General features: G+C 39.0%; 2 protein-coding genes across 7 annotated transcripts in view; one reads left to right on the top strand and one right to left on the bottom strand.

Annotated features, from left to right (window-relative positions):
* On the top strand, positions 1-6,188 carry kics2 (KICSTOR subunit 2). The gene is made up of 3 exons (XM_016266337.1): positions 1-464; positions 1,491-1,779; positions 4,903-6,188. The coding sequence occupies exons 1-3, from the start codon at positions 224-226 to the stop codon at positions 5,720-5,722; spliced, it is 1,350 nt and encodes a 449-aa protein (XP_016121823.1). The 5' UTR covers positions 1-223; the 3' UTR covers positions 5,723-6,188.
* Positions 6,189-9,706: 3,518 nt separating this feature from the next.
* Positions 9,707-11,784, bottom strand: part of srgap1b (SLIT-ROBO Rho GTPase activating protein 1b) — a 45,208-nt gene continuing 43,130 nt past the window's right edge. For all 6 annotated transcript variants that reach the window (XM_016266298.1, XM_016266285.1, XM_016266278.1 and 3 more), the window contains one exon: positions 9,707-11,561. In XM_016266298.1, the coding sequence (XP_016121784.1) occupies positions 11,154-11,561 (408 nt within the window). In that variant the 3' untranslated portion in view covers positions 9,707-11,153. The remainder of the gene's footprint in view (positions 11,562-11,784) is intronic.

Raw genomic sequence — 11,784 nt, 5'->3', positions numbered from 1 at the left:
AATGAAAAGTGTCATGGTGGCGTTTAGCACCAAGAATGTACATTTTACCAACAGAAACCCGTTTGAATCGTTTAATTTCGATGGTGTGATACATTTTGGTCTTTTCCAGCGACCGCGACTGTCGGACACAACATAACGCGCGCATCAAACAGTTTAATAACGCTGTCGCGTGAATGTGCGGCAGCTGCAAGTGGAACTGCGCGGATTCTCACTGTCTGTCATCATGTGTGACACGCAGCGAGACGATGAGCTCCGGCCGGTTCCCAAAGAGCGAGCCGTGCTCGAGAGTTTCTTCACTCAGCTCGGGATGTTCTGGTTCGACAGGGCGAAGGATTATGTGGAGAAGGAGAAGGACGCCAGTAAGAGCGCGGGGGCCATCTGGGCATCTCTGCTGGCCGCTCTCGCACACCTGGCAGCCGCGGAGAAAGCCTACCACAACATGACTTTCCTCGGGCAGAAACTAGGTGTGAGAGAAGCATTTCCAAATCTGCTGGTGCGACCGTGGAGGCATTTGGTAGCCCATTTCCTCCACACAAGAAAAACATTTTTTAAAATAAAAATTATGACATAAAAGTCAAAATTATAAGTATGGATTACAGATATCGACACACAATTCTGAGATAAAGTCAGAATTATAAGATATAAATGGATAAGTTAAAATAACAATTATGAGATTAAGTCGAAATTGATATTAAACAATAAAATTGAGGTAAAACGTTGAAATTGACACAAAATATGAGATTTTAGGCCACAATTATGAGATGGAAAATAAACATTATGACTGTCAAAATTATGAGAAACTAAACATTGAGATACCAAGTCATAATTATGAAATCGAAAGTCGAAATTATGAGATAAAAGGTCATAAGTTAAACATAAAGAACTGACGTCAATTATGACAAGTCAAAATTAAGTCATAATTACAACAAAGCTATAAAGTTGACAAAACATTTGACATGTTATAACTGACATTTTTTCATAACACATAATTGTAATTATATCATAATTATGATTTGTTGTAATTGACTTTTCATCTCAAATTTGATATTTAATGCCAATACGTAATTACATCGTGATTTGTCATAATTATAACTTTTCACTTATCATTATAATGTTTCCATTTATCTCAAATTATTATGACTGTCATAATACATCATTTTAAATTTTAATGTGATTTGACATAATAATGACCGTATCTCATGAATTTAATTTAATTTATGTAAAACTTGATTTACCAGAGCATGATATTTTTCTTACGTGGTGGAAATCAGCTTCCATAGGTATCAGATGGTAACACTTTCTGATTATGCTAGTAATTCAGTAACATATCATGGCAAGATGATGTTTTTGCAGATTGTGCCATGTGGTCATACATAATGCATCTCCATCTGTGTGTTCTGTTATTGAATTAATATTCAAGCTGAAACACTAGAAGTGCCTCCTGTATTGTATTGTTTTAATGCCACCATATTAAAGTGTGTATCATGCAGGTGGTCAGTCATTCTTCAGCCGCAAGGATTCCATCAGAACCATCTATACGTCCCTGAACAACGAACTGAAGAAGGTGGTCTCCATGGGCCGTCACACAGCCGGAGGCTCCACTCCCAACCTGGAGGATCTCCTGCCCCATTTGTCGGAGCAGCTGTGTCACTTCACGCAGGCCAGGATGGAGATCGCTGACTTCTACGAGAAGATGCATTCTCTGGGCAGCCAGAAGACTGTGAACTCCGAGGAGCTTGTGAGCACGCTGGAGAGCATTCTGCAGAAGTACAGTTCCAGGTGAGAAACAGGGGCGGCGCTGATGCTGTGTGTGCAAATGCTTCATTGAGTCGTTTTAGAATCATTACAATTATAAAAAACAATGGTCATTTTGTATATTACTGAAATGGTCTACGAATGGTTTTAGATTATGAGGATCATGCTGTGTGTGTTGTGTGTGTGTGTGTGTTGCGAGGGTCTCCGTGTTATCCATGCCAGCAGAGGGAGCTGTGGCTCACCTTGCTCACATTTACCCTTTATTTATTAGCAAAACAAATGATTTTAACAATTTTTACACCCAAAACACATGGAATAGAAAAAGTATGAAAGCCCATGTCCACCTCAGAGTAAACAAAAATAAAAGTAATTTCAAATGAGAATTCTTTTAAAATCTTTACTCAGAAATGGACTTAACAGAAAATGGATTAAATTAATGAATGAGGTGCATTTAAATTAAATTAAGTTTGATAAAAGCATCTGTATGTATATATAAGTATTTTATAAGTTTTATTTAAAGGATACAGCTTCACTATTATTAATTAAAATAATTATTAAATAAACTAAAAATAATAAACACCATGAATTAATTATTAAATATATATGTTTAATTAGATATTTAATTAATTAGTCAGAAATGAGCTTAAACAAAAAATTACCAATAATTTCTTTATAAACAAATGGAGCTGCTGAAGGAAAATGTGCTGCATTTAAAGGTGCATTTGATGTCTTTTTTTTTAAAGCATATGGCAAATAATATATAAAAAAAAAAATTTGCTTTAAAAAATGACATCAAATGCACCTTTAAATGTAGCACATATATATATATATACACATACACACACACACACATATACATATATATATATATATATATATACACACACATATACATATGCACACACATATACACATACACACATATATACACATACATATATACACATATATACACACATATATATACATATATATACACACACATACATACATATATACACACATACATATATACATATATACACACATATATATATATATATATACATATATATATATATTTTTTTTACATTATATTAATATAGTAACATAAAAAATATAGCGATAGATACAAGTTTGACAAATATTGTTCAAGCCCTTTCCAAAAAAAATCTCTTCTCATTTCTCACAAACTACTTAAATTGACCTTTAAATTACAAGGTTGTTCTAGCAGAAATCATGTTATAGTGTGAGGACAAGTGATGCATGATAAAGCAGTATGTGAGCCCAGCACCTGGTTAATGACATCTGAAGCCGAGCGCTCCCACTGACTGCTCAAGGTGAACTCTGCTCTTCACTAAAGGAAGAGAGAGAGAGAGAGATGGAAGGAAGGATGCCAAATGTTGAGTCATCGCTGGAGTAGAAGAGATGAGATCTCACAAATGTTATCTGATCAATTAATCAGTCAGCCAAGTGCTTAGCAGAGATTTGGCTCTTGCCAGCAGTGTGACGCTACAGAGGGTCTGCAGAGGCTGACCTTGAGAAATCAGCTGTGAACTCGATTAAATGTCTGCCTACAGAGAAAATGCGATTTAAATGTGAATCTTTGTGTTGCAAAAATTATTTCCAAATACTCTTTTTTCTCTATACTCTTCTGCCAGCCTTTTTTATGAAGAAGCTCACTTTTCTTTCTCTCTCTGTCATTTCCTCATGCTCTCTTTCCGGCTGCCTGCTAAGACATGTAATTAATGATCAGTCAGGGGTGAAGAATTTTCACGCTGCTGCTGAATGCAGGAGATGTAATGAGCTCTCTGCCGACCTGCAGTATTCATGACTTTCTCCAGCACTAATGAGCAAAGAGAACAAGCTGGCGCGGCGTCGCTCGCTCAAACACAAACGGGACACACAGACTGCAGGATTACAGAGATGTTGACAATCATCCACCATCTTATATTAATATCAGAGTTCCATTTCACGTAGGGCTGCACGATATTGAAAACAAATTCTATTGCGATATTTTTTTCTCCAAGATATATTATAGAATAAAATTATTGTAAAGCTATGAAAACATACAGGAATTTTCTCTAAATGATTTGAATAGCAATATTTGGAAAGAATTACTAATTTTAGATTAAGTTGGTTGTTTGCTGAGGAGTGCATCTGCATTTAAAATTATTCAAAAAATCTAAAATAACTTTTGTGTGTGTGTGTGTGTGAACCATCCTTTTACCCCTGGTTTCACAGACAAGGCTTAAGCCTAGTTCCAGACTAAAATGTAAGTCTGAGCCGTGTCAACTGAAAGAAACTTGCACTGACTGATCTTAAAATATATCAGTGCCTTTGTTTTGTCTCAAGATGCACACCAGTAATGTGTTTTCTAAGGCATGTTTATGAAAAATGATGTCCTAATTGAACTATGACCTAATCCTGTTTAGTCTAAACCCATCTGTGAAACCAGGCCTTAAGAGTTGAACAATTTTGGAAATACACTTGGGTTACTTTTTACAAGAACCAACTTAAATCTCTTTCCACAACCATAAAGTGAACAGAATTTTAAAAATATATATTTCTTTCAACTTATGGTTTTCATAAGCCTCATTCCCATAGCTTTTTGACCAACTTAATGACTATAAAATAATGATTTTTATTGGGATTATTATTACATTAAAATATTAAATAAATTACAATAAAACGACTACTGTAAAGTAATTCTGTATTTGATAATTTTACAAAAATTACACAAAAATCGTCTCAGAGCTGAAACACCAAATCATGGGCTCAGAGCTCGATTTTGAACAGCAGGCTTACACTGAAAAAAAAAATGGTATTGTAAATTTCACAAATAATTAAAGAAATGACAAGTAACACATTGAATTAATCCTGAAATTTTGAAGTTGAAAGACTGATAAACTACTTAAAAACGTTTAAAAATTATTATTAAAAATAATAATTATATAAAAATAATTAATTCTGTAGTGTAAATGAAAAAAAAAATCAATAATTGAAAAAAAATAAAAATGATTTTGTACAGTGTGTAAATGAACAGTAGCGCGCTTCACTTTGAATTCTGCAGCGCATTACGTTATTATCCTTTGCGTTTTGCCTATTGCATTAAACCATTTCGATACATTGTGCAGCCCTAATTTTGTGCCATTTCGTTTCTTTTAGATTCCACCATCCAATCCTGAGCCGTCTTGAGAGCAGCTTCCAGGTGGAGGTGGACGTGTTGACGCAGCTGTTACGATGCCAGGCGCAGATCTCCGAGTGGCATTTCCTGCCATCTTTGCTGAATCTGCATGGCGCCCATTCCAAACTTCAGGCATGGGGTCAGGTGTTCGAGCGGCAAAGAGAAACCAGGAAACACCTTTTCGGAGGCCAATCCCAGAAGGCCGCGCAGCCGCCGCACCTCTACCTGTGGCTGCAGTGCCTTCAAGCGACGCTCCAAGCAAAATTCAGCTTCTACTTCCACGAGGCTCTGAGCCGCCAAACGTCACAGTCCGAAATGAAAACCCTGACGGCTCGCACCTCCCTAGATTACTTCGGCAAGATCTCGGGCTTCATTCGCAAGCACGACGCTTCGAACGTCTCCTTGGTCTTCGACAACCGTGGCTCTGAGAGCTTTCAGGGACACGGATATCACCATCCGCACTCTTACCGTGAAGCTCCTAAAGGTGTGGACCAGTTTCCAGCCATCGTGTCACTTCCTGGCGGAGAAAGGCCGGTCACGCATTGGCCCAATGTCATCATGATCATGAGTGACCGCTCCACGGAGCTTAACGCTTTGGATAAGGTGGTCCACTTTTATGACGATAAAGTCCAGAGCACCTACTTCCTTGCACGGCCCGAGCCGCACTTCACTGTGGTGGTGATCTTTGACGGGAGGAAGTCAGAGAGGGACTCGAACATAGTGGCATTCCTGCAGGAGCTGACGGGATCGCTGAGGAACACCAAACCCTTCACTACACTCAAACCAGGCTCAAAGGGCTGAACTCTTTCATATTTATCAATATATACTATTTTTCACCCCAAATATAGTTTGTTTTAAAAGGACATTTACCTCGATATCAGTTGCTGTTGCTCTTTTATTCACTGTGCTGCTAAAACTCTTGTTGAATATAAACCATTTTATTCTTTTCCCTTTGAACAGCTACCAAAGAGGTCCAAAAGCTTCATAATTCAAACACTTTCAGACCAAAGGCGAATATCACAGCCGTGACTGTGTCTTGTTTTTTTTTATGTGCTCACAAATTAGTTATTTAAGCTTGTGTTCCTGCTTAGCAATTGGATTTGCTTTACCGCATGTGAAAGGGACCCACTGCAAAGAATTTGCCTTCCCCTTTTATTGTTAATTTGCTGTGCATTTTAATAGCCTTTGGTTTTAATGTTTTGACTTTTTTTGACCATTGTGTACATTTTCACTTCTGAAATAAAGTTTGGAATTGTCTGTCATACTATAACTGTACAGACTTCTTTCTCTTAGGGAATAAAATTGTTATGGATAAAAAACTTTTTGATTGCACGTGTGCATTTCTTTGGGTTGCAGTGATTAACAAAATTAAATCTACTGAATTACTTCAGCTTCAAATTCTTATTGATTCAAAGAGCCTCTTCAATGTGACATTCAATGTGATCTATAGTACTGTTTGAAAGCTTGAAGGTTTGTAAGATTTTTCATGTTTTTGAAAAGTCCTATTCTCACAAAGGTTGCATATTTGATCAAAATCCAGTAAAACAGTAATATATTAAAAAACGTATTTCTCTGTTGGCAAAGCTGAATTTTCAGCATCATCGCGCCAGTCTTCAGTGTCACATGATCCTTCAGAAGTCATTTTAATATGCTGATTAGCTGCTCAAGAAACATTTTCTTTTCAACCATTCCTGGGTGCGTTTTAAAGTGTTTGTGGTCATTGTCCTGCTGGAAATCCCAGGACCTTCATTGTAATTCAGTGCACAATTTCAATGAAAAATAACTATACCTATTCAAACGTGAATACGTTTTTGGATTTCGGTGTGATATAAACGGCGACTGATTATTTTCTTGTTATGGTTCACTGCAACCCAATAAAGCCCATAGGTCACAGCTGTACATATGAGAGTTAACATCTGTACTGAAGGACAGCAGAAAGGATGTCCCAGCTTGCATTTAAAAAATGGATGAAGATTAATATCAATCAAAACATTAAAGATTGATAGCTTTATAACACAAGACTGTGAAAACAAGCTCACAAAACATCAGCAAATCTGAAACCACAGTGGGGTCCAAAGGTCTGAGATCACGTTAAAAATCTGGATTCAAAATCTAATTTAAAATGAACCAAGAAATGCTGTGATGTAAAATGAAAAAGAAAACTTAAATCATGCTGGAGAACATGATTAGCTGGTTTTACACAAAATTGTTCACGCAGCTAAAGCAAAAGGAACAAACTAAATATATATTATGATATTCACATTGCATTTTCAATTCAACATGAAATGGTAGTAGTATTATATTAGAATGCAAAATAAAAAGTGGTCTAAGACTTTTGGACCCCAATGAATGTCTAATCTCTATCATTTTACCTCCACGTTAGAATCGGCCAAGTTAAGGTGCATGATGGGAAATGATTCCTTGCTAAAAGACTGTGACCTCCACGCCTGCATGAGCCATAAAAGCATCCTCGAATCTTCCTAAATTTTTTACGGCAAGACTGAAATAAGAGCACAGGTTATTATTAGTGTACATGTGAACAAAACATGGATCCAGGCAGATGAATTGTAATGTTTAAAGGAACAGTGCACTAAAATTCACAATCATTCACCTTTTATGTTCTATAGAGGAGTGGTTTGTATAAAATGGTAATAATAACAAAATGTTATTTTTGGGTGCACAGTCTCTGTGATTGTAGATCGCCATATGTTTTTTACTCACCGTTTAGTTTTAGTATGCGTCAATCCATCACTAAACTGAAATATACCAACAAAAAAGTACAATGCACCATTTTTGAGACATATGAACTTTTACCTTTATTTCAAAGACATTCAGTTTCGACACAATTTAAAATGCACTGGAACATGATTTAATGCTACATGCCAATACAGTCCTATACATGAAAGTGCGACACCACAATGGATTAAATGTACATATTTATTATTTGTTCAGGATATTAAATATCTGGAAAGAGCTCTAGCATTATTATTATTATAATTTAACTTGGGGAACGACTCTTCAGAGAGCGATGGGAGCACACACCCTTGGCAGACCAGGCTCCTGCATTCAACATGCATCCTGAAAGGCACTTTCATGTGAACACAGTGCGTGTGTGTGTGTGTGTGTGAAGGAGGGTGGGGCGATAATCATAGATATTCACATTGCTTGGAAAAGGACAAAAAGGTGGGCACTGGATACTGCGACAAGCAGTCATATGAAAGAGCGCCAGTAAGAAATGAAGGTAAAAAAATAGAACAGGTAGAAAAACGTAAAAGCAGCAGTCAAAAAAAGTGGAAAAACAATCATTGTTAGTGTATAAAAAAGTGAAACAAGGCCGTTCAGTTGTAAAACAACTCGCCTCACCTTCATGCATATTTACACACCCTCGTTCTCTAAAAAAAGTGGAAAAACAATCATTGTTAGTGTATAAAAAAGTGAAGCAAGGCCGTTCAGTTGTAAAACAACTCGCCTCACCTTCATGCATATTTACACACCCTCGTTCTCTCACACACACACACACACACACACAATCCTGTCTACAAGTGCAGCACACTCTTTCTCTCTTTCACTCACACCACACACACTCAGACACTTAAGTTGTCATGTACAAGCATGAGTTATTCGTCATCTAGTACTCTGAACTACTCTAACCGCATTTTATCATGCAAAAACCTCCACACAGACACACACAGAAGAGCCATGTTTGGATAGTGTGCTCCAAAGAGTCTGCCGTTGACAACATCGTACAAACACACATATACTGGAAGCACAGGGGACGTTGAAAATCGAGGACCGAACACCATGATCGTCCGACAGTGAAGCAGCAGTGGAAATTGTACTTGAATGACCTGAGGGAGGGTGTGGCCTATTTGCACGAACTTTCAGAATTTTCTTTGCATTCCTGTGTTTTTGCGCCTTCAGTGTGACGTTTTGATAAAGCTTAGTTTGTGTGTTTGCCCTCAGAATGCGTCCCCCCCACGTCGTCCAATCAGGCTTCAGGGTTTGGTTTCCACGGTAAAGGGGGAGGTTTATCTGGTGATGAAGGCTTAGTGTGGTATTTTTCGAGTGAAAAAAGGGAAGAAAAAAAAAAAGGAACATTCATGGAATACATTCTGTGTTCTACAGTCGCCTCACGGGAAAGGCTAGGTGAACGAACCAAAAAATGAAATTACATTCCCCATCAACTTCCAACAAGTGAAATAACTATTTTCCCAAGAGGCACCAGGAGTTCTGTAACTCGAATCGAAGCATCAAAAAAGGCAGCAGCAACTTATAAAAAATGGTGTTTTCGACACATCCCTCTTGTGGTAGTAAGGCCTAACAAATCAAAGCACTCAAAATACATTGCACTGACTCAATGGAACACTTCCCAAAAAAAGCAACAACGGTACTTCCTGTACAGGCAGTCTCTCTCCGCTGTCTCTGAATGTGTTCCTCGTAAATGTATCTACACACAGACAAGTAAAGTCCTATTCACTTTGAGAATACACACACCACCCTGACAACACATTTATGGATATAATATCGTAGACTAATGCTATCAGACCTTTCTGCGCGTAAACTAGCTATCGGCCGTACAATCATGTCATTATTAAGAGATTAACCCTGTTCTTCGAGCAGTCGTCAAGTCTTAAACCCTGTTTCCTTCAGTTGGACCCATTGGCTTACATAGTGCCAGATTTGTCGCCACCGAAACTCGAGGGCGGATTCTGGGGCTGCTGGCAAGGTGGAGGGTTGGCTTTGGGGAGAATGGGCGGTTTGGGCCGCAAAGCAGGTGGGCGGAGCGTCACGTGTGTGTGTGTGTGTGTGAAGGAGGGTGGGGCGATAATCATAGATATTCACATTGCTTGGAAAAGGACAAAAAGGTGGGCACTGGATACTGCGACAAGCAGTCATATGAAAGAGCGCCAGTAAGAAATGAAGGTAAAAAAATAGAACAGGTAGAAAAACGTAAAAGCAGCAGTCAAAAAAAGTGGAAAAACAATCATTGTTAGTGTATAAAAAAGTGAAGCAAGGCCGTTCAGTTGTAAAACAACTCGCCTCACCTTCATGCATATTTACACACCCTCGTTCTCTCACACACACACACACACACAATCCTGTCTACAAGTGCAGCACACTCTTTCTCTCTTTCACTCACACCACACACACTCAGACACTTAAGTTGTCATGTACAAGCATGAGTTATTCGTCATCTAGTACTCTGAACTACTCTAACCGCATTTTATCATGCAAAAACCTCCACACAGACACACACAGAAGAGCCATGTTTGGATAGTGTGCTCCAAAGAGTCTGCCGTTGACAACATCGTACAAACACACATATACTGGAAGCACAGGGGACGTTGAAAATCGAGGACCGAACACCATGATCGTCCGACAGTGAAGCAGCAGTGGAAATTGTACTTGAACGACCTGAGGGAGGGTGTGGCCTATTTGCACGAACTTTCAGAATTTTCTTTGCATTCCTGTGTTTTTGCGCCTTCAGTGTGACGTTTTGATAAAGCTTAGTTTGTGTGTTTGCCCTCAGAATGCGTCCCTCCCACGTCGTCCAATCAGGCTTCAGGGTTTGGTTTCCACGGTAAAGGGGGAGGTTTATCTGGTGATGAAGGCTTAGTGTGGTATTTTTCGAGTGAAAAAAGGGAAGAAAAAAAAAAAAGGAACATTCATGGAATACATTCTGTGTTCTACAGTCGCCTCACGGGAAAGGCTAGGTGAACGAACCAAAAAATGAAATTACATTCCCCATCAACTTCCAACAAGTGAAATAACTATTTTCCCAAGAGGCACCAGGAGTTCTGTAACTCGAATCGAAGCATCAAAAAAGGCAGCAGCAACTTATAAAAAATGGTGTTTTCGACACATCCCTCTTGTGGTAGTAAGGCCTAACAAATCAAAGCACTCAAAATACATTGCACTGACTCAATGGAACACTTCCCAAAAAAAGCAACAACGGTACTTCCTGTACAGGCAGTCTCTCTCCGCTGTCTCTGAATGTGTTCCTCGTAAATGTATCTACACACAGACAAGTAAAGTCCTATTCACTTTGAGAATACACACACCACCCTGACAACACATTTATGGATATAATATCGTAGACTAATGCTATCAGACCTTTCTGCGCGTAAACTAGCTATCGGCCGTACAATCATGTCATTATTAAGAGATTAACCCTGTTCTTCGAGCAGTCGTCAAGTCTTAAACCCTGTTTCCTTCAGTTGGACCCATTGGCTTACATAGTGCCAGATTTGTCGCCACCGAAACTCGAGGGCGGATTCTGGGGCTGCTGGCAAGGTGGAGGGTTGGCTTTGGGGAGAATGGGCGGTTTGGGCCGCAAAGCAGGTGGGCGGAGCGTCACGCCCATGCGGGGTGAGGCAATGGGTTTGAAGGTGGCAACGGGGTCATTGGAGCGCCGGGACGAAGGGCCGGGCAACGGAGGGAGAGGAGGAAGGGGGCTAATAGGGCTGAGGGGGCTCGGGGAATCTGACGGGCTGGACAAACTGGAGGGGGTGGAGCCGGACGGGCTGCTCTTCACCTGCTCCAGGGTGTCCAGCACCAGGTCAGGAGCCGCGCTTTTCCCGTTCTGCCTTTCCAGTTCACGCAGCTCATTCAAGGCCAGACTCATAGTTTCCTCTAAATCCTGTAGAGAGAGAGCGTTAACTGTATGGGCATTACTAACACGACATGTTAAGTTATTTGAGCATGCACGAGTGTGGATTTGGGCAAATATCACAAAACTTATCATGGCTATTTTTTATACATTATAAATTTTTTGTATTGTATTTTTTGTATTATTTGATCATACATTTAATTCACATATTCAAATTTTTTTTTATTAATTTTTATTTTAATTTTCTTAATTG

Source organism: Sinocyclocheilus grahami, unplaced genomic scaffold, assembly GCF_001515645.1.
Source record: "Sinocyclocheilus grahami isolate Dianchi unplaced genomic scaffold, SAMN03320097.WGS_v1.1 scaffold33.1, whole genome shotgun sequence".
Lineage (NCBI taxonomy): Eukaryota > Metazoa > Chordata > Actinopteri > Cypriniformes > Cyprinidae > Sinocyclocheilus > Sinocyclocheilus grahami.
This window is presented reverse-complemented; position numbering and strand designations above follow the sequence as displayed.